General features: G+C 33.0%; 1 protein-coding gene and 1 long non-coding RNA gene across 5 annotated transcripts; both read right to left on the minus strand.

Annotated features, from left to right (window-relative positions):
- Nucleotides 1-453: 453 nt before the first annotated feature.
- LOC124362095 lies at nucleotides 454-7,593 on the minus strand. 4 transcript variants are annotated; one of them, XR_006922442.1, is made up of 3 exons: nucleotides 7,360-7,593; nucleotides 3,505-3,893; nucleotides 454-636 (listed from the first exon to the last, which is right to left on the minus strand). It is a non-coding gene; the product is annotated as an uncharacterized LOC124362095 (long non-coding RNA). The 4 variants fall into 4 exon arrangements; XR_006922441.1 differs by having other exon boundaries at nucleotides 3,505-3,846; nucleotides 7,360-7,588; XR_006922440.1 differs by having other exon boundaries at nucleotides 3,505-3,842; nucleotides 7,360-7,587.
- A 2,056-nt stretch (nucleotides 7,594-9,649) lies between these two features.
- On the minus strand, nucleotides 9,650-18,743 carry LOC124362098 (signal peptidase complex subunit 1). Its single transcript, XM_046816274.1, has 4 exons — nucleotides 18,588-18,743; nucleotides 16,381-16,440; nucleotides 15,082-15,168; nucleotides 9,650-9,918 (listed from the first exon to the last, which is right to left on the minus strand). Exons 1-4 carry the CDS (start codon nucleotides 18,618-18,620, stop codon nucleotides 9,811-9,813), a joined length of 288 nt encoding a protein of 95 aa, XP_046672230.1. The 5' UTR covers nucleotides 18,621-18,743; the 3' UTR covers nucleotides 9,650-9,810.
- Nucleotides 18,744-18,958: the final 215 nt, after the last annotated feature.

The raw sequence follows: 18,958 nt of genomic DNA on the forward strand, positions 1-18,958 counted from the left end.
TGTACTTTTTAAACTGCATATGAATCTAAAATTTGATCACGTATCAAAAACGTTTATATTCTTATATACTTATTAATACTTCAAACTATATTTTCTTAGCAAAATGTATCTCCACTGTGCATTTAATACAGTGAAAAATATACTAAGTAAAATATATTTGTACATAATTTTTTATTTCAAGCCACATATCTTTTTAAGATTAAAGAATAAATCAGTATTTAATTATGTATTCATATAAATCAACATAAAGTGATACTATTACAATACATGAGAACTAGTTTTGTAATTCAAGTTTTAGAAAATATTAATATAAACACATTAAATTAAATTTGTATTATTATTTTTTATTTTAATTTAATTTTTTATAGTCTTCCACACTAGCCAGTATGGAATCTATTAGGCAGTAATCTTAGCAGTGAGGACAAGGTAAACTTTAAAAAGTTGAACAATTAGTAATAATAACAAACTTTTAATACATATTTGTGTTCAAATAGTACAATATATCATAGTTAAATATTATACTTTGATTACAATCCAATAAACAGTTAAAATATTGTTTAGTTACATATCATAGTAATAAAGTAACCTACTGCTACCTAGTGTCATCGGTGCAAAATTTATAATCTTGTGTGTAATCTGAAACAAACAATGAATATGTCAATATTAAAACAATAAAATCACTATAACATTAATATTAAATTTTCAAAAAAATGAAAATTATATTTTAATAGGTGTTTCTCAGGGGGAAAATACCACATATGGTAGTTTATACACATATGATAATCATTTCATGATTCATTGAAAGTAACCTATATGTTGCAAAACTTGATCAATTTAATTACTTTAATTTGGAAATTCGGGTATAAATATTTTTGTAAGCCAGAATAGTAAGTTTCTTCAGTACCGGTATAAAGAATTATGTTTGGGTATTGGCAACCAGACAACTTTATTTCTTTCCAATAATTGTGAAAAATTAAAAGAATTGAAGTTTAAGCTTTACAGTGGAACTTTAGCAATAACAGCATCAGCTAATACAGTGACGTACAGAAGATTTTAGTTCAGGGGGGCCAAACCCCTCTCATATTTCATTGTAGAGGGGGTATATTGATGTATTGAATAACAGTGGCGCACCCAGAAATCTCTGGGGCATGTCCAAATCACAGGGGTATGGAAAACTCCCCATACTAGCAAGGAAGGAAAGTTCCAAGGAAATTTTTGAGGTACTAGGTCATAAAATTGTTAAATATAGAACTTCTGAACTAATAAAATGAGGGCAAATATCAGGTCAGAGTGTATAAAGTTTACACTAAAACCACTCTACTACAATCACCAGGGGAAGCTTATACGGGGATAAATAAAATCTTCTGTAACAAATACAGTTTATTTGAAGTGTATTTAACTAAAACAATATTTAGTCATAAGATTAACAAATTAGTTCACTTTAAATCACAAATCAAGGCCAAAGCTAAACCTTGATGTCTACTTTTGAATCAAAAAGTGCAGATATCCAAGTTTGATCACAAACTTACTAATAGAGCTAAAATATTGGGAATTATATTAAAATTAGCTTGTTTAGTTCTACGTTTTTACATATCAAACTGTTTACTAACAATAACTTCCTGTGTTTATATCGATAGCATCAAAAAAAATAATGGTTTTTGGCGATTTTCAACCAAACTACAACTTTGGAAATTCATAATTCTACAAGAAATTCATTAAGACTACAAGACAAATGCAAGTGTACTGTAATTGTAATTGTGCTATGTAAATTTAAGAATAGTATGGAAAAAGTTGTTATTAAATTACTCTATATCTAAGTATATATATTAAGTGAAATGAACTAAACTTTTGTCAATAATCTAAAGATAGGAAGGACCATTGTCAAATTATTGTGTTTTGTATTGTGTTGCTCATCTCTGATGACCACTGAAGCCTGGTTATGTTAAAAGGGCACAGGTATTTGGACTATTTACAATTGTGGTAAAGCAAACTGATAAGATAATAGTGCTGTATCAAAATGAGTTTTGGTTAGTCACAAGGCAAGTGGGCAGTGCAGTATATCATGTTACTGTTGATGAATACATTCTTGACAGAGGGAAAGAAAATCCTGAAACCGGTATGAGAAGCTCCTACTGAAACTGAAGCATCTCTGTGGAAAATTCATAATGTTTTAAAAATCAATCACTTTCATCCATATCACTAGGCCCAAGGACTGGAACCCAGTGATTATGAAACTAGGAGGGAATTTTGCCATTGGACATTAAACAGAGATGCAGAAGAATGTTACTTTTTCAAGAAAATATATGAACTGAATAATCTTGTTTTACTAGGGAACAAATTTTTAAGTCTAACCACATGCGCATTTTAATGGAGGAAATCTCAAGAGCTATCAGAGAATCATCTTTTTAAAGGCAATTTGGAATTAATGTGTGGTCGACGTGATTGGAGACCAGTTTTAGGTCTTCATGCTTTTGAAGAGAATTTGGATTGTGGTGTTTATTTACGTTTTCTGCAGTACAACTTGCTAACATTACTGATTAAATTCAACAATCATGAAGAGCGGAAATAATATTAGAACAAGATAGTGCACCTCCACATTTCATGGAGGAGGTTCGGTTGTGACCAACAGAGAACTATTCAATTTGGATGAATTGTAGTGTGGCCCCCTTGATCACCAGGCCTAACTAAGCCTTATGAATAAAATGTTTTTATCTCTACATATTTGTTTGTTATTTGGTTTATTTTTGTTTGTGGAGTTAAAATACATTTTAAGTTCAATTACAACTGCGTGTTTTGGTCATAACAAGAACAGGTGGTAAGTTTTTTCCAGTTTTCCATCTTCTAACTGTACCGTGATCTTTAATATTTAGACTTACCTTGCTCCATAAAAGATAATAGTAGTAAAATAATATATTGTATATTTTAAAGCTTATTTATTTGGAAAGAATTTATAATAGTTGACAAATTATAAAGGGTAAGGTTTGCTAAATGTAAATCTTTGTTTTTCTCAAATAATACAAATTTAATCTTCAAGTCTAAAATTGAAGATTACAGACATAATTAAATACAAATTGTACTTATTATTTTTTGAAACTTCACTTAGATTCTGAAAATGCCACTGAAAACTACAAAAAAATTATGTTATAAGTTTTAGATTTCCATTTATACAGAAAACTTTTGTTATCTTAATGAATGCTATAATAATTGTATCATTTCCCTTACAGTTAGAACATGACTTCTTTAATACGCACCATTTTGTAGCCAGTATCAAGTATTTTAACGCAAATCTTTTCTTAACACTTATTACAGAGTACCCTCTATATACTGCTACCCTATCATTAGAAATAAAGGTGTCAAGTATGAAGTTACTTTTTTTTATAAATCCATCAAGCTTATAACATTGTTTGTACAAATAATCTGAAGAATGTAAATATCAATTTATAATGTGTTGGCTATTTTTCTAAATGAAAATAAGTGAAAGCAAATTAATACAAAAAAACATACCATCACCACTGGCGGCGACATCTGCCATATGCAAATCTCTCTCCAGGTCTACAAGACCTTTTTGGTACACGAATGAGTTCTGCAGTGTGGGTATTAGTACGGGCGGCCTGAAGACGAGTCCATAAGTCTGAGATATTCCGAGCAGCCTGTGTTGGTGGGCTGGGCAGGGCCTCTGGGAGAGCTGTGGAAGTCCTCAAGTTGGAGAAGATACCAACTGAGACCAAGGTGACAAGAAAGAACATCTGCAGTTCCGGCTTCATGGCGAACGCGGAGCAACTGACTTGTGGACTAATTTAGACAGTTAACCCTTTAATGGAATGTTTACCAACATCTGTGACCTTTCTTAACAATAGAATCAGACACAGTTTTGACTTCTTGGCTCGTTCACTCTAAGAATAAAATAATACCTTGTTTGTTGTGATTATTTCATTAGTAGACTAAAAAAAGTTTTAAAATGTTCACAATTTCTATAAAATAATTATAGGAGCATCAATAATCAATCTATACTATTACATGAAAATCTAATAGTGTCTCTCTGTGTGTTTGTGTTACTCAATCATGTAAAAACTACTGAACTTGAAATTCTGCATGGACAATCTTAGGTCCCTGGTTGATATGTAGGCCTATTCCTATTTCAAAAATCCTTCCAAGCTATTCCCCACTGGCATTAAAATTTCCCTTTTTGGCTTAACATATAGAAAATGTGTTTTTAATCATCTGTTAAATTCAAGAATAATAAGAATAATACTTTATACACATTTAAACAAGTGATAGTAATGTTTATTCATCTGTGAAAGTTACTTACACTTTTTAATGTGATGTTGCAAGAAGCTTTTCTTTGTCTGGATTTATTTTTATTCGGATTTTAATCAACCGCAGTAAAAAACCATCATTTATTACATCATAAGACAGTGTGTTAACTAAAAAGCTAAGGACTTCAATTTTAGTCCTCCTTTGGTCTCAGGATTTCTTTACATTGGTCTTAAATAGTTCAATTATTACTGAAATCGTAGAAGCTATTCAATAAAATATAATGAAATATTTGAGAGAAATTCAAGGAATTTCAGAAGTAAAAAACCGTTTTGCTCTCCAACTTTAAGACCCCATTCTTAAACTTATACTAAAAATGGATCAAGAGATTTGAATATCTTCCAGTGACTATCACTTATCTAAGGATTTTTTGGAATGCCATTTGAAAAGAATATGCCCATAGGATGGTTTTTTTAACGAAATTCTGTGCGAAGCCGCATATAACTGCTAGTCTGTTGTAAAATGGTATCAGCCCAAAATAAATAATGCAGGCTAACACATTTATAAGTTTTACTCTTTTCAAAAAGTCTATACTAAAATATTACACAAGTGATTAACTGGCATTATCTCCTGAGATGTAGAATACTTTTTAAATTTAAAGTGGAAGAAATTAATTGAATTGAGTTTACTCCACCAAATTACAAATACAAATTTTTAAAATCCAAACTGAAAGCATCAGTATGTATACAAGCACATAAATAAAAATAAAATAAAGAAGATTACGTTAATTAACCCTTAACTATAGTATGTAGAATCTTGGAGCATTGGAAAAACGGTTTATTGTAGTATCACTACAGTACATAAAAAATATATGAGCAGTACATTTGTGCGTAGGCTTTTTCCATCCACCATGAATATAATCAAAAAGAGATCAAATGTTACAAAAATGTTAGTTAAAAATACACAAAAACTTTTTATGGCAATGTAAAAATATTCTGAATTGTAAAAAATGAGATGTTATGAGCAGAAGAGGGCAGGCGAGACAGTAAAACAGGTCAAGGCCAAAGTCAAAGGTCCACGACCTTTATTCTAAGCACTGATAACGCTTTCGGCCTTAGAATTCTCCAGTTGGCACTTGTCCAAATCGTCTAACATTTCTGACGTTGGACGATCTGGCATGTAATCTGAGGTCGGGAAAGTACCGACCGGAAATGCAGAAATATGACACTTCTTTTAAGACCTGAGCTGAAATAGTCTTCTCCAGAGAAGACAGGTAAATATTTCTATGAGTCAGATATACAAGGTAACTAGAAAAGTTTTGTAATACAGGCCAATAATAATAGAAGGGAAGTTAAAAGTGAATCTCTCTCTATCAGAACTTCCTGATCTCAATCATCTTATGAGTTGATATTTAATTTCACAAGTACCGCCTTGTTTGTGCTCTAATATTGGAACAATTACTGTGCAATCATATGTTATGATTTTAAAAGTGATTAAAAAATCGGTGACACAAGCAATGCACACAGACTTTTAAGAGACATAGCTCTTTCATATTCAACCATGATTTTGTTAGTTTTATAAACTCAAACACCGAGCAAATTGTTCCAGATACGTCCGTGTCTGAATATGAATGAAAAACTGGAGATTTTCGCTCTGCTAAAGAAAAAATTCTTGCTCTTGTAAAACAACTTAAGGATGATCTCCAGTTAATCTACAAAGATGCTGAGTGTGTTGTTTGAGTAGATTTGCTAAGCGTTTCTTTGATTTGTTATGAATACCTTCAAGTGAAAAACTTACTTCACGCTGGATGCTGCATTATTTGACCAATGTTTGAAAAGAAACTTTTGTGAAATAAAACAAACAAATAATCACGTGATTTTATAATTTTAGTTCTGGGACAGTAGAAGACGTAACATGTAATAAACCAGGAATCTCATTTTAATTCTGAAATAAAATGGCAGATATAAGTTTGTCTTCCCTGACAGTTTTTCTTCAACAAAAATTAGGAGCTGTAGCATAATTACCGATTCAATAGTACCAGCTTCCTTTCAATTGCATAAGTAGACCATGAATTATAATTCTTCAGGACAAGCCAATGAATATGCCTAAAATGGCTTAAATTCATTAGAGCAAGTAGAAGTATTGAAGGGTTAATTCAACTTGCTGATCTGATTGTTAATAGGAATTGATATAACTAGATTGACTAATTTACTGTTTTGCAGGGAGTTCAGACTTGTTGAGTGCATATCACCAGCAGATCTGGAATTGTTTCCTTAAATCTTGCTCTAAGTTCATACAATAACAATTATATTGGCACGAGATCTAGTTTATCACAATAATATAATTTATGAAATATTTCATTGTAAAGGCTGGTTATGATTGGGATTATGCTTTTTGTAAACATTTTAAGATCTGTTACAGATTATATTTAGGGTACTTGCTATAAATAGGTAACAGAGCCAAATGTTGTGTTTATGTAAAAATTGTGCAGTTTTATAAAAATCCTCAAAGTTCACTTGAACAATGCTTGTCTCATGTTTCTGTACACATTCATAAAGTTCACACTTTGTATAAGTAGTAATGCCAAAATAAAGTAAGAGATCAATAAGCACAAGTCACTCACTTTCAATTCTCTTTATCAACCAAGCACAACTTCTTTGTCCCTCTTTTTTAAACTGTGTAAAGCATTATTACAAAAGCCTATGCTCTAGTGTATTAGTTGAGTATTGATTCCAAATGTGTGCGTTTCACGTTTTAACATGATTTGTTTGTTATTGTAGTAATGTGTTATCAACCTGAGGAAGAGATAGATTGCAGATCTCAAAACACGGTGCAAATGATTTTTTGTATCACTGAATGATAACAAAATGTCTGGAAAGAAAATTCTTTCAACTTCACAAGGAAAATGTGTTTGCTTTCAAATAGATTAAAACATATTGCTCAGGCTAAATTAATTTATAAATTAAACAAATATTAGCATATTAATAACAATTACTGGCTCATAGAGATGAATACCTACAAGTTAAAAAAAATGCAACAATGAATATTTTAATGCCATTCAGGAAAATATTTTAATTACTGTTATTTCAAACATTAAATTCTTACCTCAACTTGAAGCTCTATTAGCCAAGATTTGGTCAACTGAATAGCAATACATATGAATGTAAAACCCACAAGATCTTGTGTTTAATTACTGAGATAATTTTGTCAATTTGTTCATACTTCTAATGATATACTATCTTTCAAGCCACTATTACATCACTGGCCAATTATCTTAAATTACTACTGCTAGTTACAAGATTGCAAATAGTTTATTTTAAAGCGAAATGAGTAAATTAAAAGAACCACATTGTCATCACTATATCATTGTACCTAAAAATATACATGACTAGTCAGTCACAGTTCATCAAACAAGATAACTTTTTAAAAAACCTATTTTTATACAAACATTAAACTTTAAAAATTAAAATATTAAATATTTTCACAACATATAATATTTGATCATTACGAGTTTTAATAGTTTTTAAAGTAAGCAACTCTAGAATTACTTTTTATTGTTATGTCAGTTCTATCATAACAATAAAATAAAAATTGCAGAATCTGAATTGTGCCTTTCATAATTCATGTTTATTGGGGGGGGAGAAATTATTGCAGAGCAAAAGATGTATATGGTTAGTGCTAAAATAGAAGAAAAATTTGTTTTGTCTGTTTATTTAATATGTTAACTAAAAGGAGTTTGAAACATGTGACAATATTCCTGGATAATAACCATATTGTCTCTGGAGTATATTTATATTAATCTAGAGCACAGTATTGTTGATTTTGCAACAATCGCAATTTCTCTTCTATTTCTTCCTACAGTACGAAATATGTACTTAAATGTTTCAATTCAATTTTTTTCATTCATGAAAGTGTACAATTATTCATGACGGTCATGGAAGTCATATTACAACTATTCAACTACTTCTATTTTACATTATTAAGGTTACAATAATAAAACCTTTGATAGGTAAAATCATTTTTACATTAAGCTATTGAAAAGATGTATATTCTATGAAAAGTACAATTCTAAACAACGTTATGAAGTGAATTAAAATTTTCATAGTATTTTCTTCAATTAAGTGGGGGTTCAGTAAAAATTAATTTCCCCTACCATGGCTGGAAGCGTTGCTGATGAAAACGTGAGCTGACTTTGGCACTCTTTCTGTCCTTCCGTAGAATCCTGCTGTTAGTTACATTACAGTACTATGTTTATGCGTCGTATTGTAACATATCATGTGTGAAAAATATCAAATTTAGTGTTTGACTTGTAAAATTTCCTAAAGAAATATCTGACTTACTGAAAAAAGTATGCAGTACAGAGAAAATTCTATAAAAAATGCCAGTGTCTAGTAACAAACGTTTTCGTAAAGGTGGCACAAACGTCATAAATGACGTAAGAAGTGGACGCTTTTCCACTTTCACTAAAGGTGAGAAGGTTGATTGTGTTTTTATTTAATTGTGTCCGCTGACAGTTCAGTAACAATCAATACTATTGTCAACAAATATGGAATGCTACATAGGAATGTTCACAGCATTCTTCATGAGGATTTTAACATGCACTATTATATTTGAGCACGTTATTCAATGTTATTATTTGAACAAAAAGAAATGAGAGCCTAGATGTACATGAACTTGATATAGATTTTTTTAAGTGATATTCATCTTTATCCTTTCCTATACTATTGACTTAAGGGAAAATCACGCGTTCCGGGACATCACAACATGTATGTTTGCTCTGTAGCCGCTAGGGGCTATTGCAGCCATTTTTATGTCTGCATTTCTTCGTTCAGTGGCTATCCAGGTATGCTAGTGAGTGGTTACTGTCACTCCTTATTATTTGGATTCACAGGACATATTTATTTCTTTTTTTAGCTATTATTTTTCTAGACAACACATATAATTCTAAACGGAAATTATTCATGGGATTCTTTTTATGCATATTAACTAAGGTAGGATTCTTCAGAAATTAAATGCATACATTTAGTGTCCATAGCCTTCATGTATTTATGAAAGAAAAGTGCAATTAATATAACTTGATAATCAAAATACAACTAAAATAAAGTTGTTTTGCATATTGAGTTTTTCAAAATTAATTGATTATACAACTACTGTTCGAAGTATTTAGATCTCTGTAAATATTAATTTCATACCTACAGAAAATAGGCTAATATAAGTTAAAGTTAGATGCTATTGATTACTAGAAATAAATAAATAAACATGTGGAAGAAGCCCTTTTCAATCATAATAAATGCATTATTTCATAATATTTATATTTGTTTGAACATCAATAAAATACGTATATTGAAAGATTAAATTAAATGAAAGTAGGCCCTAATTAAATAAGAACACAATAACAAATTGTAAAACTTTTTAATACTTTATTAGACAATCAAAAACAAACAAAACCACCAATCACAAGAAACTTGACAAGTCTTTTGAAACTTAAACTTAAGAGTTTGGAGATCCCAAGAATGTAAAGTCAGGAAGGATTTTTTTACAGATACAGTTTCCTCACTATTTCTTCTTCTTGGGTTTCTGGTGAGGCTCACCATCACTATCACTGCGAGGTTTCTGCCATGGCAGTGGTTTCCTGCGGTACATTGGCCAAGGAGGGGTGGTCACCTGTACATATACATAATGTTATTTTCAACCTATTATAACATAGTAAAATAAAAAATAACACAGTTTACTAACTCATTTATTTTGGTTTTAATTTAAAAAACCTCAAGACCAAATTAATAGTAACATTTTATTTTATGGCTGTCACCCTGGATAAACACAGCTGAAAATGCTAACTTTTTTTCAGAACCCTTGGCATTCTGGAGGATGGTTTTTAGGTGGATAACAAGGTCGACAAGTTCACCACAAACAACTTATCGGTGAACTGGAGGAGACATGCATCCAACTGAATAGAGTGGTAGAGAAATTGTTCTCTTTCAGCCATCGATACGCCTCCTCATTTCCAAATTTCCAGCTTACAACCTAATTGACTTCTGAGGAACAGCGTTGTCCAGGATAACAGCTAGACGCTGAAGGATGTATCAACAGGGACCTAGGTATCGTAGAAACACAGGTGTAGCGGTCTCGGCTGTGGGTGGAGTAGCAGATTACAATGAGCTCATACGCGGGGATATCAGGGGCCTCATAGTGACAGGGTGTGGACCTGAATGTTTACTCTTGACTGTAGTAACAGTCCATCCTCTTGGAATTCGACTTAACTCCGCAGTTCCTTCCCACACAACGCCAAATAATTTCATCAGATTTTAATATGTAGCTTTCACAGTATTTATTGTAGTTAAATCAAATACAGTAGGTATGTGGTTTCTTATTTTTTTGTGAATTCAACTTTGAAACTCATGTCAGAAGTTCTAGCACAATTTATTAACCCTTAGCGAGCCACAAATAAATAATCAAAACTACTCCTAAGAGCCATACACCTTAAAAATAAAAATATTCCCACAAATCAAAACCAATTTGTTTTTATAATTCTTGTAACATAAGAGGTAAAAAAACGACAAAATATTTTTTTTCATTCTTTATTGTTAATTTACAGCCAAAAAATGGTAAAATCATAATTTCACTGAAAAAATTTTATTTTGACATTCTGACGTTACGTAATAATACATAAACTACACTGTACATTGATTAAAAATATTGATTAACATCAAAATTGAAAAGATAAATACGCGGTACGAAAATGGAAAGGCGAATAAACACTTCCCACGGAAGGCTACAGGCAGACTGAGCGCGCGTCAGTAGACGTCGTTGGCTCTGCGGGAGATATGAACATCCGGCCGCCCGCCATTTTGCCGCTCGAACAAGAGCCGTGACCTTCAAAATAGACATAAACGGTTGTCCCTTGTTTAAATAAACCTTGTTTAACAGTTTTTACTAAGTTTGTTACCCAGAAATGCTTTTAAATAATATTTTTTATTTATTGATTTTGCGTCAGTTGACGTCGTTGGCTTTTAGCGCTAGTTTAGGCGTGACGTCTAGTAACGTCATTGGCTCGGAAAGGGTTAAGAGTCAATGCAATAAAAACTTTAAAAGCGAACAACAGCTTTTATAAATAAATAACAGGTGATAAAATATTAAATGTTTAATAAAATAAAATGGGTTTACTGATTAGCCATAAATGTTCAATCAGATACTACAGCTGAACCAGCGAACTCAGGTTTATTGTCATGAGACGCTACGATATAGCCACCAACACTGATAAGATAACAATGCAATGTAAAATGGTAGAGAGTTGTGCTCTGTAGCCAACAAAAAGAAATGTGGATGTATTACTGTCAACCAGTCTAACCCTGTTAGTTGAGTTGTTAGACTAACTACGATCAATTACTTATTAGCGTGATATAAAATAGCTTGGTTCTGTCATGAATAAAATTTAATTAAATAAACTCTGGTCACTATAAATACAATAAACTGCTTTAAATTTAATTAAAGTATGTAGCGTCGTTAACAATGCGAATGCAGTGCAGGACCAGACCTACCAACCCCAATACCAAAGCCTATCAGTCAGTGGAAAAAAAAGAAAACATCTCTATTTACTCTCAAAAACCGATTTTAGGGCCTGGGTGGTACTTACCATCAACCATGGATTGTTGGTGGAAGATTAACACTCCAGAAGAACGTTCTCCTATATTTGCATGGTGGCTTCTCTGCCATTCAATGACTCTGATCCTACTTGGCACAATGTGTCAGCTTGCCAATGAAGCCAGTGTCATCAAGTACAGTGGAACCTCGATAAGTCGGATTAATCGGGACCAACCGCGGCCGATTCGGGTTAACGAAAAATCCGGGTTAGCCGGAGAATTAGGTAAAAATTAATAAAATACGGTATACTTACAGATAAACTCCATTATAACTGTAAAAACATCAAACATATGCACATTAAATTATTATTAATCCTTACAGTACATTTATAACTGTTCATTTCCTGGTAAAAAACTCAGTCAGCTTTGGTTGTGCCAATGTCGTCTGCCGCTTGCGTGCTGTGCGATCCCGCAGTCTCTTCAACATGAGCAATTCAGCTGGCGATGTTTCTGCCTGCCGCTGCCGCTCGCAATAAACCATTTGTTCGTTTAGTTTGGTCACTGCATCTCCATGACTCATCACTGGATCTTCAATGTCCCCGTCTGCCTCCTCAGCGTCTGATTCATTAGCATCAGGTAAAAACGACGCGATCACTTCCTCGTCACTAAGTGGCTCATAGCCTCCGTTATTGTCTGCCCCTAACCACAGAGTAACGTCATTTTCATCGACTTCAGAGCAGCCATCAATATTTTGGAACATATCCAAAAGTTCTTGGGGCTGGACATCGTCTGGAGAGTCATTTTCCATATTACAGTTCCCCATGGTTAAATTATATTTTCAGGCAAGTCGCATACACCCTTCCACAGTTTTTTTCCAAGATTTAATTAAGCTGATTCTAGTCACGTGTTCCCAAAATTCTGCAGTCATGTACATTACAGTTTTTCACATTAAATGTTTTGAGAATCTCAACTACACCGTGTTCTCCTTCATTGTCAATGATTGTGCTTAGCATCTGTCTTCTGTAAACCTTGATTTTCTCGAGAACCCCCTGGTCCATGGGCTGTAATAGCGCTGTTTACATTAAGCGGCAAAAACTTGACGGTAATGTCCCCAACTGACCACACATCTGCAGACGGATGTAAAGGAGCATTATCAATTAGTAGGACAGCTATAATTGGCAACCCACAATCTTTTAAATATTTCGTCACACCTGGCACAAAACAATAAAAAAACCAGTTTTTAAAAGTGTTGCTGTCCAACCATGCACTTCTTTGAGACTTGTAGACAACTGGTAGAGAATCCCGATTTACGTTTTTCAGTGCTCGTGGATTTTTTTTTTCGCTTTTCCTATTAAGAGTAGAGGAAATTTATGCTTCCCCGAAAGCATTGCTGCAGGCCATTATTGTCAATCGGTCTTTGCTTTTGTTGTATCCCTTTGCGTCTTTTTCAGTTTTGAGGCCAAAGTTTTGCTCGGCAACATTCTGTAAAACAGACCTGTCTCATCGGCGTTATATATTTGATTTGCCGTTAAATTTTCTTCTTTAACAAAATCCAAAATCTTGTTTTTATTTTATAGTCATCAGCAGTGCTGTTGTTCCCAGATAGACTTTCTCCTGTGATAGATAGTTGGCGAATACCATACCGTTTTTTCCACCTATCCAACCATCCTTGACTCGCAGTAAATTTGGTTCACAATCAGGCAACTGTTTATTCAGCTTGATTGCCTTTTCTTGAATGATAGGCCCAGACACTGGCAAAAACCACGTTCCCTTTCCGCACAAAACCAAACATACAAAGCGTCCTCAAGAGTCTCGTTTTTAGCTTTCTTAGCTTTGCACCGATTGCCCAAACTGTCTTTTGTTATCATCTTGAAACAAAATTCTTCGATTTTTGTCCTATTTTTTTTCCATCCGATTACTGTAGATGTACCGTCACCATAAAGATGCTGCAAATTGTTTTTAAAGATTCGCCTTTATCAATCCTACCTAATGCTCTAGTCTCTTTTTTCCATTGTCACTACAACATTTTACGTTTTGTTGCCATCGCGTAGATAAAAACAAACGCACACCACAAATGAAGCACACTATCTGAAGCACGATTGCAGAACAGAAGCAAACAATACAGTACACTACACACACACCCAACACGGGCACAAGCGAGCGGAGCGAAGTAGGAAAGGTACTGAGGGGCCAGGCGTGGCGGTAGCGTGGGAGAGGATTTAGGGAAATACGCGTCTGTTATTGTTTCCGAGAATCCGGGACAATGACCGCCACTCGGGCCGCCGTGTGCCATGAGTCACACACTCACTGTCGTACAGTCCCATCAAATACTGATACAACATCGATTCACGGATACTATACCACTCAAAATATTACGTTTTTATTATTGAAATGTTTGTCTGATTTTTTTATTTTTTTTTTATTGAAAAATCGGTCCGGGTTAGCCGGACTTCCGGGTTAACGGGGGCCGACTTTATCGGGGTTGTACTGTAATCAATTAAGTAACAGGACATTAAAAAATATACGGAAATTATATTATCTTTGAAAATTTATGAGACAGATGGTTGACTTTCAAAAACTGATTGTAGAGCCTGGGTACTTACCATCAACCATGGATTGTTGGTGGAATGCTAACACCCCAGGAAAATGTTCTCCTGGGCTTTCTTGGTGGTTCCTCTTGCACACAAAGAACCTGATCTTTATTAGCAGAAAGTGCTTGCATGCTATCAACGGATTTTGAATAAAGATATTTTTGTACCTACTAAGATGCCTATAGATGCCGATGGTGACCAATTTCAGATTTTGAGTTCAAACCTTAAAGGATTCACTGAACTGCCAATCCTCTTTAACACTATTCTATCACTGATTGCACCTTCACTGTAAATCTCTGTGATCTAATGATTGATTTCGACTGCCTTGGTATTTCTCACATTTCAAAACTAAATAACAGATCGAAACTTGACAATCTGCATGATAATCAGTTGTTTAAAATATTTTAAACAACTGCAGTAAACATAAAATACTAGAATAATCAACCATAATGGCATCACTGTGAAACTGATAAATTAATGAAAAAAGCGTGCATCACAATGATTTCCCATTGTTGGTATTAAAGCGAACGTTTCTTACTTTTCAGATGCATCTTGTATATTATAATATGAGGAACCATGTGCCTCAATGTGTAAAACAGAGGATGTTCAGCAATTAATACTACGTTGCAGTATTTTTTTTTATGTGTCACACTTACAATTGCAGCAAGAGCAAATCCTGCGCCTACAATGTAGACAGTTTGGGAGAACTGCTGGATGATGTAACCCCACACCAGTCCCACTGCCTGCAACAAATTAATGAGTTACTGTACCTAGTTTTTACAACAAAGTTTTTCTAATTGTTATAATTAAGTGTGTTAATAACGTTTTGTACAAGTTTAATAATACACTTGGGGTACAAAGTTAATCTTGAAATGGTTGATTGCAAAACAGATTAACATTGCGTTTAACAGGTTTAATAAGATCAGTTTACCAATGACCTGTATGAATCAATGATGGTTTTTGTAAAATTAAACATATTTCAGCAATCAAAGGACAATAGAATTAATTAAAAATGCCATTTTCTAAAAATTACTAACTAAAATTTAACATTTTAAATTGTTTTTTTATATTATAAATATTATAATTCTTTTAATTATAAATCTTTTATTCTGAATTCATGATAAATGTAATTTTATTATTTTAAACGACAACACATGGTAACCCTAACAAGACAGATACTGTAATGAGTCCTCATTAAGCCAATGATAATCAATGTGTCTCTACCGATAAAAGGCATAATCATATACATTTTTACCCATAAGATTAATCCAACGCTTCAATCTAAAAGCTGCATTTTCACATCTTCATGAATAATATCGGTCATTGCAAACCATATTGCAATAATGAGGCTATATTGTAGATGAAAATATTGCCCTGATCATTTCTTTAAGGAACTGAATATTCATACAAGTCTGCGCTGAATGAGCTGTTGTATTAACCTGTTGAGGAGTAGCTGAAAGTGGTTACAAAAAAAGTAATAAACAGTTTTAACCGTCCATCACAGGCTTGTTCAAATAAACAATATTACGGCTGTTTACGTTTTATAGTTATTTTCATACATACTATTTCTACTGTGATATCTTAAGCAATGTTATTGCTGTAAGGTGCTGTCTCCTAAAGATAGAATATATAATTACAATTTTTATCCAAATGTTTTCTCACTTTCTCATGCCAAGTCCATTTACATGTTAATCTTCGGTTTTGCCATTTCAAATATTCAAATAATAACGACCATCTTAATTTAGAATCAATAGTGAATAATCTCTGTAGCAAAATACGTTATTATTATGTCGAATTTTCTCAAATCCATAAGCAAGAATAGCGTAAATGAATTAATTATTATTAGGATTACCTTATCAACATTTTGTAAAATTTTATTATATAAAGCAAAAATTTCAAAATTGGTGTCTTGATCAAAATTTTAAATAATTTAATTAAAAAGTAAACTTACTTACCCCAAATAAAGTTATGATAATCCTTGAAAGTTTTTCTGCTCTTTTCTGGCCATCAAAATCCTGTAAGTACAAAATTCGTGTGAGTTTAAAAAGTAACAGCTGAACAGTATGTCACTTTGCTCAGTTAATTTAATTCAACATATGTACATATGAAGTACACAAATTTACCATACTCCTTTTTGAACACAACAATAATATGTGCAATCAACATCAGTTTTTTAAGTATATCAGAATGTATGATGGTAGGCCTACATCTAATTCTGAAAAATATTATATAAACTTACTAGGCTATGTCTGGAATGTGAATATAAGTTTTGTTAAAATTGGCTGTTTGAGGTACGACCATCCATAACTTGCAGTCAGTATTTGGCCTGTAACATCGATACAGCTCCGAAAATAGGTCCAGCCTAAGAATGAGGGTAGTAATATAATATACAGGACTTGTCTTGAATAAGTATGCAAATTTTTATCAAAATCAGCTTGTACGTTTTTTAAGAGTGGGACCATCCATAACTTAGAGACTCAGCATTTGAACTGTAAAATCAATATAGCTCCTAAAATAGGTGAATATAAAGTACACTTTGTTTATCTAAAATCTTTATTTAAGTAAGTAAATTCTATAGATTTTGTTTTGTATTTGTTCTATTTGTCTTCTAATTATAACATTATATATGTAGTTTTGTTTAAAAAGCTGTTTCAGAAACTAGGTTAGAAGTAGTTCAAGAACTAGGTCATGAGTAGTTCACAAATCAGGTTAGGATTTGTATCATAGGATTAGTTTTTTCTATGGATGAAATCTATGGGGCAGTTTCATACTGCTTAATTGTAGCCTAGTTTGATACTCTATTTGATTGTTTTGGTGGCCTAATAAGTAGGCTTGCCAGATTTTCTGAAAGCTCAACCGGGACAAAAAAAGGGGGGGGGGCTGGGGGGTCCGCCCATCAGAAGAGCCTGGGGTCTGGAAAGATATAGGTATTTGCAGGTAAATTAGTAACAAGTAAATTAGACATTATATTATAATTTATAAATGAAAATGAATAAATGTTATTCTCGTTAACATGGCAAAAGACAAACACACATTAAAATAAGTTTAAGATTATGATTTTACATTTTGCTTGTATTTTTCGTCATTTTCAGCACTTCTTTCATGCTTTTTATTTTGGTGTAAAATTCTTCACAGCTGAGGCCAACGTTAATTTTACAAGTCATCAAGCCTTTTACCGTTGACTCTTTCATCAAACCACGATCATCAGTCCACACATTGTTCATCAAGGAGAACACCCTTTCAACCGGTGCTGATGTCCCCGGCGTGCAGAACACGTACTCAATAATTTTAAATAGGTTGTTTGCTGTTATATGGTTTTCTTTAAAGTGAGAAAACAACCTCAGCCATTTCTATTCACTTGGAATACGCTTATCACTTAGAGCTTCTTTCTCTGTCCACTTCTCCCAGATGGATTGAAAATAGTCTTTGGCAAGAATAACTTCGTCAAACAAAAAGTCAACGTTCACTTTTAGATCGCCATGATTAGGAAGACTTCCATTGATAAGTTCAGCGGAACGTTCAACATTTTCCTATGAAAGAACATTTTGTGTGGCCAGATCTACCCAGGAAAATTTCTCAGCGTGTCCAAAGCTATTCTCCCAAAGGTTCAAATATGCGATGCATCTGTCATAAAATCCATCAAATTCTTGTTTAATATGAATGCGATCTTATGTACAAGAGCCTAGGATAGGATCAAATTTCAATTAATCCGGGACGCGTAGTGAACCGGCCGGGACACACCGGGATCGTAATTCAAAACCGGGACTGTCCCGGTCAAACCGGGACGTCTGGCAAGCCTACTAATAAGGAACTGCAGCCCAGTATATAGTCTAAAACTTAGTTTCTGCTTTATAACATATTAGTATTGATTATATTAAAGTGTTAGTGAACTAGAAAATGACAATTATTTCGAATGAATCAGTAACCATAACGGACTGTTTTTGTGAAATATGATCTTGGTAGCATCAAATTAACGTTATTACAAATTGACAAAATGCCTAAGATCCAAATCTTTTAAAACCGAAAGAACTCCAAAAGCAAAATACAGGAATAAATTAGCCTACTCCTAAAACATTACAAAAGTAACCTAAAAAGTCTTATGATTTGTGGAAAATCCTATATGTAAATTAATAAGGATTACTAATCAAATTACAATACTAACCATATGCGTTGGCAGTGAATTCAAAATATCCATTATGTTTTATTAGAAGAACACAAATATTATTAAATCTAATCCACGTCTCAAAAACTAAATTTGTGATGTACGACGTCAACAGTTAAATAGAAGTCAACGCCCAACAAAACAAAACAAGTAACAACACATACACACCCTTTTTTTCTACTCGCGTAGATTCAGGTTTTGACTTTTTACCACACTGCTTCAATATTGTCTATTTAATAATAATGAAATCCAATTGATTACACATGCTTGATTTAGCCTCGAACGTAAATCATTTCAACTCTGTGCTTTCCAGCAGACCATGATTAGAAATATCACCTGAACGCCACGGTTTTTTAAGATATTTCATATGT

Source organism: Homalodisca vitripennis, chromosome 5 (genome assembly GCF_021130785.1).
Source record: "Homalodisca vitripennis isolate AUS2020 chromosome 5, UT_GWSS_2.1, whole genome shotgun sequence".
NCBI classification, from domain to species: domain Eukaryota; kingdom Metazoa; phylum Arthropoda; class Insecta; order Hemiptera; family Cicadellidae; genus Homalodisca; species Homalodisca vitripennis.